The sequence below is a fragment of the Tiliqua scincoides genome, chromosome 3 (assembly GCF_035046505.1).
Source record: "Tiliqua scincoides isolate rTilSci1 chromosome 3, rTilSci1.hap2, whole genome shotgun sequence".
Classification (NCBI taxonomy): Eukaryota; Metazoa; Chordata; class Lepidosauria; order Squamata; family Scincidae; genus Tiliqua; species Tiliqua scincoides.
In genome coordinates, this window is record NC_089823.1 from 95,272,660 (window position 1) to 95,288,901 (window position 16,242).

At 47.7% G+C, this 16,242-nt stretch overlaps 1 protein-coding gene across 2 annotated transcripts in view; it reads left to right on the plus strand.

Annotated features, from left to right (window-relative positions):
* GAS6 (growth arrest specific 6) overlaps positions 1-16,242 on the plus strand; it is a 68,923-nt gene that overhangs the window by 10,238 nt on the left and 42,443 nt on the right. For both annotated transcript variants that reach the window (XM_066621755.1, XM_066621756.1), the window contains exon 3: positions 15,950-15,974. In XM_066621755.1, the coding sequence (XP_066477852.1) occupies positions 15,950-15,974 (25 nt within the window). The remainder of the gene's footprint in view (positions 1-15,949; positions 15,975-16,242) is intronic.

A 16,242-nucleotide genomic window follows, 5' to 3' on the forward strand; every position in this document is an offset into this window, starting at 1 on the left:
GTATCAGTCTGAGCCTTTAGAATTGTAGGTCCCAGCATTATATATTATTTTATTTGTAGGTCTTGTAGTGCATAGGATTGAGCAGTCTTGAATAATGAGAGAGATAATATCAGTTTAGGCCAGTCTTAATAATACTTGTCAAGAGTTCTTGCTAAATTAAAGAAAAAACATGCATCAGCTTTATTTCTGCTCAGGTTGATTTTTATCGGTTAAATAAATGCCAAAGCAGTGGACAAGAGATACAAGAAAATGAATTTCTTGCTAGCATATGCCATTGAAGTTAAACGTGTGGAAGAAACCAGAGGCTAGAGCAGAGGTGTCAAACATACGGCTTTTGGGCCAGATGTGGTCCCTGGAAGCAGGGCCTAGGAGAGGGGGGTAATTTGTACTCGGGCCCGGGGTGAAAAGGGGGGCCCAGGTACCAGAGGACAGGGCCCAGAAGATTCCTGGGATCTGACATTTTCCAATCAACTCAGACTTGTTGCCCGTACGGAATGTCGGGGACACTACCATGACTGAGGATACACTACTGATGCCACATAGGTGGGTAGACCTGGGCTCCAAAGACTTTTCTAGCTGTCTCTACCCTCCCCTACTTTGCCCCTCCCTGCCCCTATTCTACTCGCCCATCACCATGCTCCCACTCTGTTTCACCCCTCCCCCTTTGCAAAGAGGCCCAAAAGAAACTTTGTACCCTCTGGTAGAATTCCTCTCAGAGGCTCTGCCTGGAAGTTCCTTAACTGGCCTTCAGGCTCTCCCAGCACCACCATCAGCTTAGCTGCTGAGCTGTCACTGTTGAAAGGACAGCTCACATGATAATTGGGTTCCCCCATATCTTGAAAATATGATCAATATTTCTGTATTTTCTGTCATTTGCAGCTAATAAATTCCTAAGTGAGAAAACAGCATTTTTTCTGGTCATTATCTTTTTAATGACATAACTTCCTGCATTATGATATCACTCCAGGCCATCAGCAAGCATCATGATTGCTATTTGGCTCGCTGTTTGAAATGCATTTTGCACTCCTGGGCTAGAGCTTGGTCCTCTTCATGCATACCCCTTACTGATGATTTGCAGGAGATTAATGTGGATTAGTGTGAAAAAAGAAAAAAAACAACCCACCAAAATAATGTTGTGTTCTCAGATTGGTTTTATTAAGCATTGTAAGCCACCTTGAGCTTTTGGAAAGGCAGGGTATGAATAGTTTTGATTGATTAAATATCACAGATGTGACATTTCACCCAATGCCACAATACTTTTCAATGGATTGATTTCACAGTTTCAGCTGCCAGTAATTAAGGAATGAGAAGCCAAGTGATCCACATTATATGTGTGTAGCAGTCCATGGCCTGTCTACCAGACTGGAAGTACCGATGACCCCAGTAGTGGAAGTGGGAGGGAAGAAGTAAATATAATTATGAAGGGGGGTGGGTATTTTTTTCTTAGTTTAAAAAAAATGGTAAGATGTCTTTGGGCATGATCCAGCCAAAAATTAGTATTTTAAAGTACCATTGATTTCACTGGGAGAGTGAAGCATGTGCATAAATGCTTCCTATTGAACTCAAAGTGACTAGTAGCCCAAATATATTCTGGGCCAGCCCAGAGCATGCAGTGGCGCAGTGTCTGCTGCATGCTATGGGCTGGCTGGTGACCAGGCAGCAATGGAGAACTAAGTAAAAAACTTTTTAACTTACCTATTCTGCCACTGTCTTGTTCCCAGTGGGCCTACTTGGATCTGCACTAGCTCTTTGGCTGGTGTAAATCCAAGGGGGTCCTTGTTGATCCGAGGCTGGGGGGATAGGTTATTGGCTCTCCGACTTCCTCTCATCTGCCCTAGTCCCAATCTCCACCTCAGTCCCAGAACATCATCTCTGCTGACCCACCTGCTTCAGTGGGGGCTTGAAGAGTTGTTGGCATGTGCCTGGGCTTGCCAGCTGTTTGCACCGGCAGCCCCAGCACCATTGCAGCGGTTTTTGTGCCAGGCCTGAGCTTTGTGCTGATGGTGAGTTCCATCACCCAAGGTCCAAATAGGATTGGGCTGTTACATGATTAACCCATTTCTGCCCAGGCCACAGATGTGCACGTTTGATCCCTGTTGCATATATGCAACATTGGGCAGAAATGACTTTGGCTAGATTGTGTGCCTGCTATTTTTTGTACCAATGTCTACCTAACCTTGACAGCTATATAAAAGTCTTCCTTCAATCTTGCTGATACTTTACTAAAATGTTTTCTAATGGTCTCTCATATAGACTATGTCAGTGGTTCTCATACATTTAGTACCGGAACCCGCTTTTTAGAATGAGAATCTGTTGGGACCTGCCGGAATTGGTGTCATGACCAGAAGTGACATTATCAAGCAGGAAAACTTTTTAACAATTCTAGGCTGCAATCCTACCCACACTTACCCAAGGAGTAATTTCCATTTACTGTCATGGTTAAAAGAATATACATAATATACTTGTTAAAAGTACATGTCTGTAACATTTCCTCAAATACAGTCAAATATCATGGTAGCATCAAGTCTAATAGATTAAAAATAAAATATTGAACTGAATGGGGACCCACCTGAAATTGGCTCGCGACCCACCTAGTGGGTCCTGACTCACAGTTTGAGAAACACTGGACATAGTAGCAGTTACTGCTGTATTTTTAGGAAGGATGTTTGCCAGTCAAAATAATGAGGTCACTTCTAATTGAAATATTTAGACATAAACAGCTATCTAAATGTTTATTAATACATTAGAGAATGAGGAAAGAATGTAATAGTGGTAAGGGAAAAGAGGGAGTGGAGGATTAAGAGAATATAAAATGTCTATGTTGGTGGACTTGTGCAGTCTAGGCGTAGATACCACTGAAAATGCAATCTAAGTTTAGCCATCCTAACAACTGTTACTGTTTTGATTGAGGTATAAATCTTTTACATCTGGTAAAAATTTTGTGAGATTTCAACTGTGCATTCTCTGTGAAGGAAGGGCTGGCATTCCTACTGCTGGGATGCCCCTTCTCCTGGAAGGTAGGATCAGAACCGCACTGAACGGATACTCCTCCCATGTTGGGGGCGTCCCATGATGTTCCCCAGTTCCGGTCCTACCTTCTAGGAACAAGGACGGACCTCTGTCATGCTCTGGCACAATATCAGTATTTTTCTTTTATTTTTCTTTTCTTTTTTTTTCTTTTTTCCTTCCCTGGAGCAGGGGGGTTAAACTTCCCCCACTGCTTTCTAGGCTCTGAACAACTCAGACACAAGGACACAACTCAGAGCCTGCCTGCTGGTGGGACTCAGCGCTGCCTCCCCCCTCACTGCAAGTGGGCAGGAATGGTGGGTTGAGGCGGCATGTGAGGCTTCTGTCCCCCTCCCCTGTGCGGAGCTGGCGGTGGACCCACGCCGGCAGTGGCAGCAGCAGCAGCGCTTTCCTGGCAGGGCAGCCAGCAGGAGCACCAGAGCCATGTGGTGGGCGCCATCTTGGGCCCTCCCCCATCCCCGTGGGAGGGACCCAGGCCTGGGCAGCCCAGTGGCGGAGCGCTCCGCAGGCGCTACACCCCGCAGAAGGCTCACCGGGGCGGCGAAGCGCCCATCAGTCGCCACTCCCCCCCAAGCAGCAGCAGAGTGGCGGCAGCGACGAGGAGACGGCGGGCGGCGGGGTCCCCCCTCATCCCATGCGACCCCCCGCAGACCTCCAGTGGTGGCGGCAGTGGCTGCAGCGGATCCGGTAAGCCTGCAAACAGTGCAGCCACTCCTTCTCAGCAGTGGTGGGTGAGCATGGGGGGAGCAGGAACGCCACAGCGGGATCATCATGGGGCAGGCTCCCCCAGGCGGTTGCGGCAAAGGCCCCCCCAGGCAGCACCTCCCAGACGGGCTACCCACCCTACCCCGCGGGACAGGTCTGCTAGGCAGGGGGGAAGCACGAGTACCCAGGCAGGCTGAGCTGACCCCTCCACCTTTTTCCAGTCCTACAGCTTGCAAGGCGCCCCCTCATGGAGGACGGGAACCTGCTGCGCCTGAGGCCACAGCCCCAAGGAGGACGGGAGGAGTACCAGGACTCACCTGGCACCGCAGTTACCCCAGGGGGACATGGTCCCACCATAAGCTAGTATTGGCCAGTCCAGGGGGGATGTTTGCGCTTTCCCAGTCCCAAATTGAGGACATGGTGTGACGGAGCCTGGGAGAAGCAAGTGGCCCCAGGCCCTCAGGAGGCAAGGGAAAGTGTAAACGCCCCCCCATCCTCATCCAGCTCCGATTCCACCAGCCCTGAGAGGGAGCCCCCCTCACACAAGCGGCATAGGGCCAAGGGTGAAAAGGGCAAGTCTGACAAGCCTAACTGCCGCAAGTGGACCAAGGAATCCAGAAGGCAGCCTCCTCAGACCCCTGGAAGTCAGTCACCCCCAACCCATCTGAGGACTCCAGGGAGGAGGGGGAGCTCACCAGTGAGGACAAAGGGCCTCCAGAGGAAAGCGAGGGCAAGCTTTTCCCTCTAGACCTGTACCCACACTTACTAGCCAAAGCCACAGGCATCTTGGACTTAGGTAACGAAGGGGAAACCGAGGCAAGTGAGGTTTCAGAGCCTCGCAGGCCCAGCTCCAAGCTCCTCCGTCCCCAGAAGGCCACCACCTTCCAGGCGTACCCACCCACCCACCAGGTCCAGGCGTACCCCACACTCTGTGGACAAACTCTATTGTTTGCCAGCTGACATTATGGATCAGCTGAAGATCCCAGGTGTGGACTCGCTGGTGGCAGCACTATCTTCTTCAGCCATGCTGCCCTCGGAGGGGGAGGGGGCCCCAGAGACCCTTGCGACCGATGGGTGGAGAGCGCCCTCGAGGGATTTTGAGGCCTCCGGCCTAGCCATTAGGGCATCAGCCACCACCTCCATTATGACAAGAGCTCTTATGGCCTGAGTGGAGGACCTGATGGCCTCAGACAAGTCCCTGTCTGGGCCCACTTGTAACCCCCTCAAGAAGTTGTTGCTAGCAGCAGCCTTCTCAGCAGATGTGTCCCTGGAGGCCATGCAGTTCAGCGTTAGAGCGGTGGCTGCAAATGTAGTGGCTAGGAGAAACATCTGGCTTCGTCACTGGGACTTAGGTCAGGGCTCCCAGGCATGTCTGGTAGCTTTCACCTTCATGGGGTCCAAACTGTTTGGTCAGGCCCTTGACCCCATGCTGGTAGAAAGCAAGGACAAGTGTAAGGTGCTGCCCTCGGCACACAAGGAGGCAGGCAAGTCAACAAGGCCAGGCTGGCCCTTTCTTTCATAACGCCCTGCATTCAGACCTAGAGGCTCCTTCAGGGACTCCGCCTCCCGCAATCCCCAATGGGCCAAATCGAAATTCTTCCCCAGTCCTGCCCCCCCCACGGGAGGAGTTTCTTCTTCCTCTTCCCACAGGGCTGCTAGGCCCACCCAGTCCGCATGATGCTGGACCACGGTCAGGAGCCCCCCAGATCAGAGGATGCCTCCAGCACTTTGCGGTGTATTGGAGCAAGATCACCACAGACGTCTGGGTGCTGGAGATAGTGACCAGGGGCTACTCTTTGGAGTTCAAGACCAAGCCCAGGAACTGCTTCTGGAGGTTGCTGCGGTACAAGGCACAGGAGAAGCACCAGCGCATGCGGGCAGCAATTCGCCACCTGCTGGACTTCGGAGCAGTCCCGCCGGCACAGAGGAGCAAGGGAGTCTACTCCACCTTCTTCCTGGTCCCAGAGAAGAACGGCAGCACGATGATCCTCGGCCTCAAGTGGCTGAACCAGTTCCTTTGGAAGCGCCGTTTCAGGATGGAGACCTGGAGGTCCATAGTGGCAGCGCTGGAGAAGGGGGACATGCTGGGCTCTGTGGACCTCTCAGGTGCTTATGTGCATATTGCCATACGCCCGGACAATCGCTGCTTCCTACATTTCTGCTATGGATCATGCCATCTACAGTTCTGTGTTCTTGCTTTTGGCGTAACCTCAGCACCACGCGTGTTCACGAAAGTCCTCGTGGCCTTGTGGCTCACTTATACCTCCAGGGGATTTTCCTGTACCCCTTTCTGGACGACGTCCTGATCTGAGCCCCCTCCAAGGCTTGTGCCCTGAGGGACATCCAGATCACTGTAGACACCCTCGAGAAAGCGGGGTTCGTGATCAACAGGGAGAAGAGCTGCCTGCAACCGAGCCACCAGTTGGTGCACCTGGGCCTGCTACTGGACACTACCGAGTACAGGGTCTCTCTGTCCCCGGAGAGGCACGAGAAGATGTGGCAACTTCTGGAGAAGCTGCTTGTGACACAGCAACAGGATGTGTTGACGCTAGCCAGGCTGTTGGGCATGATGGTGTCTTGCCAGGACGTTATACCATGAGCACGTTTCCATGCCAGGGTGCTCCAAAGATTCCTCCTGCACTTTCAGCAAGAGATAGAGAACAACATCCACTACAAGACCTCCATCCCTGCCAAGGTCAGGAAGGAGCTGGTATGGTGGAGGAGCCGCTCCAAACTGGCAGAGGGTTCCCCACTCTGCAACCCGGAGTGGACAGTGATCACCACAGACGCCAGCCTTCTGGGGTGGGGGTCCACACCAGGGGGCGGTCGTCCAGGGAGCCTGGTCCAGGGAGGAGTCCCGCATGCACATCAACCTGCTGGAACTCAGAGCCATCTGTCTGGCGCTGGACAAATTCGCCCACCTGATCCAGGGCCATCAAGTTCTAGTGAGGACAGACAACGTAACCGCCAAGGGCTACATGAACAAACAAGGAGGCCTAGGATCCACGGCCCTACACAAAGAGGCGGCAGCCATCATCACTTGGGTCGGAGCCCATCTTGTAGCCATTTGGGCGGAGCACGTGGCCGGAATGGAAAATGCTGCAGCAGATTGGCTAAGCAGGCGACGGATCCTGGAGACAAAGTGGCAGCTAAACCTGTGGGTCTTCAGCCTGGTGAGGGAGAGATTCGGGACCCCACTCATGGACCTCTTTGCCACGAGAGAGAATGCGCAAATCCAAAGATTATTCACGAGGGTCCCACAAGAGGGAGCGGAGGCTATAGACGCTCTAAGCAGCCCCTGTCCTCAGGGTCTTCTGTACACCTTTCCACCAGTTCCGCTACTCCAGCGTCTCCTCAACAGAATCAAGCAACTCCGGGCCGAAGTCATTCTGTCTGCTCCCAAGTGGCCCTGACGTCCATGGTTCCCAGAGCTCCTATGCCTGTCAACACAGAACCATTGGACAATCCTGCTTCAGCAGGACTTCCTGCTCCAGGGCCCAATGGCACATCCTCAGCCACACCTCTTCAATCTGACAGTGTGGAGGTTGAGCGGAGCATGCTAATTAGGCTGGGATATTCTGACAGGGTCACGGCCACCTTGCTGGCCTCACTAGGCCTCCACTAGGAAGCTGTACCAGTCCACCTGGTGCACCTTTATTAGGTAGGCAGAGGCTAGGGGGGTCAGGGCTGTCATGCTGGGGTAAAGCACATCTTGGCCTCCCTGCAGGAGGGCCTGGACAAGGGTCTGTCCACCAATACACTCAAGGGGCAGGTGGCGGCCCTCGGCAGCCTCCTGGGAGCGGATTCAGGGGAATCCCTGTCATCCCATCCTCACGTCCGCAGGTTCCTGAGGGGAGTAGCACTACTGAACCCCCCGACGGTACACAGGTTCCCTAGCTGGGACCTGAATAAGGTTCTGGAGGCCCTCACTCAGGCACCCTTCGACCCTCTGGCCTCAGTTACTGTTAGGTAACTCACGTTCAAGGTTCTCTTCCTAGTGGCGATTACCTCAGCCAGGAGGATCTCTGAGCTTGGGGCCTTGTCCTTCAACCCCAAGCTGTGCATTTTCCATAAGAACTAGGTGGTACTCCGCCTGGATCTGACCTTTGTCCCAAAGTCAACTCCCTGTTTCACAGGGCTGAAGAACTGGTTCTCTCATCCTTCTTCCCCAAGCCGTTGTACCCCAGGGAGAAGCCATGGCACACTCTGGACGTGCGTAGGGCCTTACGTTATTACACCAAGTGCACTAGAGACATTAGGAAGTCGGAGTCCCTATTCGTAACCTACAAGGGCTCCAACCAAGGCCACAAGGCCTCAGCCAGCTCACTAGCACACTGGTTAAAAGTGTGCATACGACTAGCCTACCAGGCCAGAGGGGAGGTTCCCCCAGAAGGGATCACGGCTCACTCCCTCAGGAGCGCTGCCACCGTGGCGGCGTTTGACGGGTACGCATCCCTCATTGAAATCTGTAGGGTGGCGATGTGGTCTTCGGTCCACACCTTCGCCAAGCACTACCGGATAACCACAGCCACTTCATTGGACGCCGCTATGGGGCGTAAGGTGTTGCAACAGGTGGTGAGGCCATAAGCGACCCCTCGCTGGCCCACTCTTCTGGTTGGCTCTGGTATATCCCAGCAGTAGGAATGCCAGCCCTTCCTTCCCAGAGAAAGCAGGAGTTTCTTACCTGAGAATTCCAGTTCTGGGAAAGGAAAGATGGCATTCCGCCCGCCGCTTCTCCAGCTCGGGGGGGGGGGGTTTCACTGCTAACTCAGGCCTCCCAACGGGGGGGGGGGCAAAAAACCCTAGCAAGATTTCTTTGCACGGTTGTTGGTGGTTGTTGTTTGTTTGTAGGTACTCCTACAGTTGGCTAGGTATCGCCATACTCAACCACAAATCAAGGGCCACAAATCAAGGGCCAGGCCACTGCTGAGGAGCAAGGGGGCATCAGGTCTTTTCCTGCTTGTCAAGTCTGAACTGGGGAACACCATGGGACGTCCCCAACATGGGAGAAGTATCCGTTCAGTGAGGTTCCGATCCTACCTTCCAGGAGGAGGGGCATCCCAGCAGTAGGAATGCCATCCTTCCTTTCCCTGAACTAGAATTCTCAGGTAAGAAATTCCTACTTTTTCTTACAATATTATGCTGAAAATTCTTATGTAGAGCCATGATTCTACCCTGATGAAGATTTATGCTTGAGGGTTTTCGAGTGTTTGAGTCTTATAGGAAAATCTAGTGTTATGAGGATGTATAGGAAAATGTCAGTAATTTCTACAGTGACAGCAGCTCTCCCTGTTCTGAAGTTGTTTGCACTTCAACCAGTTCAAAATCTGCCTCTAAGTATGGAAGGTTTATGTGAATAAAATAGACCTGTATCACTAGCCTATATAGCAGTGGCTTTTAAACTCTCAAACATTTAGCACCAGGACCCACTTTTTAGAATGACAATCTGTCCGGGACCCACCGGAAGTGATAGCATGGCTGGAAGTAACATCATCAAGCAAATTAAACAATATAAATAAAGTAAAATAAATAAGAAATCAACCCTATTCTACCAAGTGAATTTTCTCTGTAGCCTGCCTGCAATAACACCCCCCCCCCCACATAAACAAATCAGTAAGATTTTCAGCCTTACGCAGTACCCAGTTCAATTTAAGTTCTTATATTTAAGCCATATCACTATCGGAACCCACCTAGCTTTACAAGTCTAAAACAGAAAAAAATTCACCTACCCACTCAAGCCTCTGCTTTATTTATTCAAGGTGGGGGCTGCCTTGTAGAGCATTTGTTGAGCTCCACTTTCACCAGATCTGGACCATTCTGATGGCCTTGCATTCCTCTTTGCTTGACCATGAGCCATGGCATGTTTGCTTACTCATGAGTAAATGCAAACATTAGCTTAGTTTTGCTTTCCATAGGGCTCAATACATTCGTTAGCTTGGAGGCAGGGACTTCCTTCTCAAGTGTTTTGGGGGGCTGCATTCATTAAATTAGAACCATTCTGGAGTTGGATTCCTCTCAGCCTGCCCTTTCCAATGGACGAGGGCAAGTTTGCCTACTCATGAGTAAATGCATGATATGACTTAGTTTCACTTTCCAGAGGGCTCCATGCATATGCTTTCTCTGCTATCAGATACAGCTTCGTGACCCACCAGCAATCGGGTCACGACCCACCAAGTGGGTCACAACCCACACTTTGAGAAACCCTGCTATATAGTACTGTAGCTTAATTGTACAGCAATTTTTGTGGGTGAGGAGGAGAGCAGTAGTTCCTTTGGACCCTTTCTCCTTCTGTCAACCTTTATTTTGCCTCTGGGTATTGGCTGAACTTCCAGGTTTACTCCTCATGAACAGATGCAGCTTCTGTACTAGCACGTGCTACTGCTAGTTAAGTGATGTTTCTTTCTTCCTACTGTGTGTACCTTAGATTCAGTTCAGCTGACTGGGTGGAGCACAGGTTTTTTCTCCTCCTTGCCAAGTCAGGGAAGATAAAATGTGTCCTGGAATGCTGATGCATAGCTTACCTGAACTTCATGCCAAGAAGCAATGGAGGAAGGGGGGCATGAACCAATTTAAGAACCCCTCTTCCTCACCACTTTCCTACTTTCTGTAACTCTTGTTGTGCTGCAGTATGATGTAGAGAAGCCAGAAATCTGACCTATCTGTACAGTTAGCAAAATGTTCATGATGGCAGGTGGATCTTGGGGTCCTTGTATTGGAATGGAATCCGGGCCAGATTACTCTCCCACACAATGCTTTCACTTTTCCACTAATTCACACATGGAGCCAGCTTGGATAGAGCACTTTGGAGGGGGGAAAAATGTCAGCTCCTCTGTGCATCTCTGAATTCAGGAAGAGATGGAACAATGTAATATGATTCTACCATCCTTGGTTGTAGACTTGGGCAGATCTTGGATGTTCTACCAGGTGAGAAAGGGCTGCAATTTGCAGCCCCCAGAATTCTCTGGGAGCTGTGAAGGGGAAGAGAGCTACAATCAGGCCACAGAATTAATGTTGTTCAGGCCTGATAAAAAATCTATTTAATGAGATAGGAGAGGAAGCTAGCTCGGAGAATGCATTATTATGAAAAGACAGACAGTGATATCATTATCTAAATATAGAAACAAACTAGACATGGAAGGAAAGGGCAGGATGGTTTGATTCAAACCACAAAAATAAATATTGAGTATTCAGTATGGAATATTCAGTTATACTGAATGCAGAGCTAGAACCATGTAATAATTGATGGAAATCTCGGCAAGTGAAGAGTGAAAGTTGCCTTGCAACCAACCTGGGTTAGTTGCCTGAGTGGTGGGAAGTCTGTTCCTTGAATTGAAGGGGAGGAATCAAATAAAAATTGCAGATAGCAGTTAGTGATGTTTTAATTGGTTGTAAGAAAATGTGTTTAACAGCTGTATTCTGAAAAAATCAATTGGCCATGTTTTCCTCTAAAGAACGGAGTGACCCTTGATTAGCCATACAGAATTAGCTGCTCAAAAGAAGGACTCTGAGGCTGGAAGAAAATGACCTTCTGTCATCTAATGATAGGGTTTTACTCCTGGAGTTTTTGTGTGTTAGATGCTTTCTGAGCACTAGACAGTCTGGCCAATTTACCTCTTTTAATTTTGTATCTGGCACAACACCTAAAATTAATAATTTGCTTTGGTAGTGTAAAGGTCATCATATTTTTCTTTGGTTCTAATAAAGATATTACTAGATTGTGGCTTCTGTATTTTTCTATGGATGGGTACAGTGGCCTATAATTTTTGTTTTCTCCTGAGTGCTTTACCTAAAATCTTCACTGTACCATGATTTTGACTACTTTAAATAAGTTTGTTCAGAGATTGTGTAAGCTCCATAGTTGGTAGCACTATTGTTTTTGAAAGCAAGTCCTTTCATAGTGTTCAAAAGTGAGATAAGCCTATAAAGAAACTGATTTAAATAAGTACACTATTGTAAAGAAATACATCTTTGGAATGTGTTTCATAAGTTCAAAAGTTTGATAACCTCTATAACAACAACATAAAATAGTAACGGAAATTTTTCACCTGATAAATGTCACCATCAAAGTGTTTTGTCTTATTTGGATTTGAGATATTGTTTGTTGTGGAAGAAGTGATGGCTGGACAGATCTAGAAGCAATGTTTATAGGTGTACTTGTGGGCTATGCTGAAATTTCTGGGCACATGTCAGTGACTATTTTGTGTAAATAAAGCTGGGTCTGTTGGTTTTTATTTAACTACCATTGTAAAAGCAGGTCATTGTTTGTTCCTTTTGTTGCAGCTGTAGGTAGAAAATTTTCATTATAATTTCTGTGGTGCACTTTGTTGTGCATCCAGAAGTCATTAATATGTTAACTTACGATGCTGTGATCCGGATAACAAAGTGGTTAACAATACTTGGAAACTGAATCATATGTTTGTATTAACTTGCTTGCTGCAATTTTGAAACACTGTTTTCCAGTACATATCTTCTCATAGTACAAAATGTTTACTGGATATGCTCAGGAAATACATAAACAGTAGAATCCTAACCTGTGCTGCAACAGGGAGGCCAGCAGGCCTGTGCTGAAATTCAGGACAAGTTTGGGACTGAAAGCTGCTCAACCCGGAATCACTTCCCTTTACCATGGGGAAAGTTGCTGCAGCCCCAGTGGGTCTACTCAGATCTGTGCCACCTAAAGAGATGGCACAGATCCAAGCTGCCTTGGGCTGCCCAGGAATGGGTTAGGATCCAGTATTTTACCAGATCCTGGCCCCACCTGCTGCTACTCTGCTGCCCACCCACGGGATGGCCCGCCGTCCACCCTCCCCTGCCCCAAAATGCTTCCCTCCCACCCTCCCCACGCCTCTTCAGACTGCTGCATTGGCCTGGAAAGGCTTGCACGAATTTACCAGGCCTGGGGCCTGCCTTGGTGCGGGGAGACTGGTGCGTGTCCTTGCGCTAGACTTCCTGACTCCCAAGTTGACTCAAACATACCTTACAGCACATTTGCAACAGTCCCAAAGTAGCACAAGGGACTTGTGCTGGCCCAGCACATCCTTTGGATTGACAGTTTGAGTATTTGAAAGGAAATGGTTAAATAGTAACATGTAGAACAAACAAATAAAAACATAAGACATAATTCTTTCCTGCGGTGGGGAAGTTTAACAGAGCCTTGTTTTAACAAAGTTTTAACTGGTTTAGCAGGGTTTAACCCTGTTTTCCTCCAGAGCTTACATAAATTAGTCCAGCAGAGCAGAATAGAAGAACGAAACGGGAATATGAGTAGCATACACCGACCTTGGCAATCTGTGGTGCTCATGCATGCCATGTGCTCAAGCAGGGATTGGGAAAACAGGGCTCTGTTAAGCCATATGCTGATCCATTTGTGCATGTAAGAAAGTATTGTCCCTCCCCTGTACCTGTGGTTCCCATATCTGCAGTTCACAATTCCCCCATCGAACAAATGACTCATCTGTCTGTTTGCAGCCCTTGTGTTTCTGTCCTGTGTCTCTTTGTCTCCTGTGCTGCCCACTTCCTGTTAGTGTTGCGTTGATTGCAATCCTCCAACCCTTTTCCTATTAGTGTTAGGATTGCATACAGCAAACATGAAGCAGGTTGGAGGACTGCAGTCAACCGGATGCTAACAGGAAGCGAACTGCACATGAAACAAAGAAATGGGAGACAGCGACAGGTAGCCTGAAAACAGAGACAGATGTCACTTGCATGGGGGGGAGGGGGTTGTGAACCACTTTTGTTAGCATCATGCTCCAGAATGCCTTGCGGTGTCATGGTTAAGTATAAGGTTTGCTGCTCTCTGTTGTTTGGGTGTCTGTGGTGGCAGTGGGAACTGGGAACACATCCCCCAAGAATATGGGATGAGGTGGGGGAACTAGTGTGTTTTTTTCTTAAGTGCTCCATGTACGTTTAGTTCACTGCAACTAACATAATGTAGTGTTATTACCCTCTTAATATGAGCAAGAGAGAGCAACATGTAATATGCTGCATGTCCCCAAGGCCTAGTTCATCTCTCCTGTTAAAGGTTTTGGTAAGCCAGTTCCTTGGCCTCCTTTCTGCTATAGCTTCCCCACCCCAGCGGTGGTTCTCAGAAGTCACTGTGCACCTTGTCTGCATTAGGCTATTTGGGCAGGGCACTTTTACTCTTCTCTTTTAATTTACATATTATGTACTTCTCCACTACTTTATTTGGGAGTGGCCTGAAATCTGAAAGTCACCTAAATTTGCAAGTACTATGGTGCAAAGGTGAGTATGGTGGCTGAGGTGGGGAAAGAGAGAGGGGTAAGGCTTATTTAAGGTCAGTAAGAGTTTGTCTTCGATTTAAATTAGGAACTTCAGCTATGTTCTGACTTCACCAGTGACTGATTTCACCACAGCAGTTCTCATTCGTAAAGAAAGTTACAAGTAAATGTTCTGCTGTATCTTATAGGCTCCCACTTCTTTCCTTTCTCTACTAAATCAAAAATATATCAAAAGGTCGATTGATTTATAAAGCCCAATTAATTGAACTAAGGAGTCTTTGAGCTGATCCACAAAAACTGTATTACAGTAATGGTTTTTTAAAGAACCAAACTATGTTGAAAGAAGTGTGCATCTCCTTCCTGTTGTTCCTTGCTCAAGGTCTCAATCTTTTGAATCTGCTTTAAAAAAAAGAAAGAAAAAAGGGAGATTTGTGCTTGCCATGAATCCCGCTTGTCAGTGGTTTCCATGTTCGGGTTAGTCTTCCAGATGGGTAGCTCCTCCCTCTCAGGTGGGCAGGCCAGATTTCAGAACTTCCTGAGGGGGAGGGGCTGCCTGGACTTCCCCAGTCTGGCCTTAGCCTTTTGGCAAGCAGACCCCCCACTGGAGAACACAAGGGGGACTCTCTTTATTTTTCCTTGGAGTGTTCTTGCCCCCCCCCCCACTGTTGGGAGAATGGAGAAACACTGGGGCAGGTATGTACTTGTAATATCTAATTTGGTCCTCTGGAAATGGTTAACTTTCAAATAATAAGAGCAGCCCAAGCTGTGAAGCGTCCACAAATTGTGTAATTCATACTATGGTAAAATGAGAATTTAGTATGTTGACAACTGATGCTTGATGCTGGAAAGCTCCTTCTTTTCTTTTGAAATCAATCCTTATAATATGTGATATGATAGTTACAGATGCCTTTGTATTGACAGTACCTGCAGTTGCGATATCATCAGAATTTGAAACTAAGATTAAATGTGTAGCTTTGTTAGATTCTGATGACACAGCTTCTAAGGACTTGGGCCGCAATGGTAACATTTTAGTTTTATGTCAAGCATTCTCATTAAACCTTGCTGCATGTTCAGTTCCCTGCATAAGAGGAATACTTTGGTGCCTCTTCAGAGCCAGTTCACTTTTGTTTTGGATAATGCTGCAACCTTGACCTTTAACTAACCTGCTATGGAGTGGGGGGTATAGGATTGGACTGTTAGCACATCTTCTAACACTAAGCAGCACAGACTGGGCTGCATATTCTTGAGTATTCTGTGGCTGCTCATGTGTATTTCTCACCTGCTAAGAGCAGCATCATTTTCAGAATGGTACAGAAGGAGGAGGGTAAGAAGAAACAGTTTGCCTTTTCTCTTCATGCAGTGCAATTAATACAGGTGTGCTTTCTGATGGTTCATTTTTTGACAATCTGCTTTTTCAACATGTTTCAATTATACCTGGAAGTCATAATTTCAAGAGATCTTTCAACCTCCCTCTGCTGTTCTAAAGATTAAAATTGCCCTTCTGCATTGTGATTTGCATAGGACATGATTCAAACTGTGTGTGTGTGTGTGTGTGTGTGTGTGTGTGTGTGTGAGAGAGAGAGAGAGAGAGAGTGCTAACTTTAATTCTGGGTCTATTCCATTTCTCAAAGGCGTTAATGAGAGTCCATTTGCAGAAATCTTTGCGTGACATCAGGAATTTGTAAGGTAAAAAAAGCATTTGCAATTTGCTAGCTAGCTAAAAAATCATTGGAAGCAACATTTGTAAACTAAAAAAAACCAGGTTCCACTTTTTGATCATTTCTGTTTTTCACCATTGCTGTGGTCCCTAACCTGTAAAATGAGTGGGGGAATGTCTGTATGATGCACAGGAAGTCTAAAGCTACTTTGGGATCACATTGCTCAATTATTAAACTATCAGCAGCAGTTTTAATATGAATATATGTGTAGACAGAATGTTTTTTTCCAATAAATTTATTTGCTTTTTCTTTCTCCTACAGGACTATTTTTATCCAAGATACTTACGTGAGTTGCAGTTATAACTTTTCAATATTTGGTGGCCCTATGTTGCTTGTTACGCATACTCAGATGTGCACCATTATATTGTCCTTCCTTGTGCATATTTCCTTGTCTTAAGAGGACCCATTTCTCATTATTATGATTACTTCTTTAACTCATGTTTGCCTGGCCCACAGGTGTACATATTTGGTCCCTGTTGCTTATATGCAGCACTGGGCAGAAATGGCTTAAAACAAGTATACAGGTTGTGCCTCGTTATCCACTGATTTGGCAT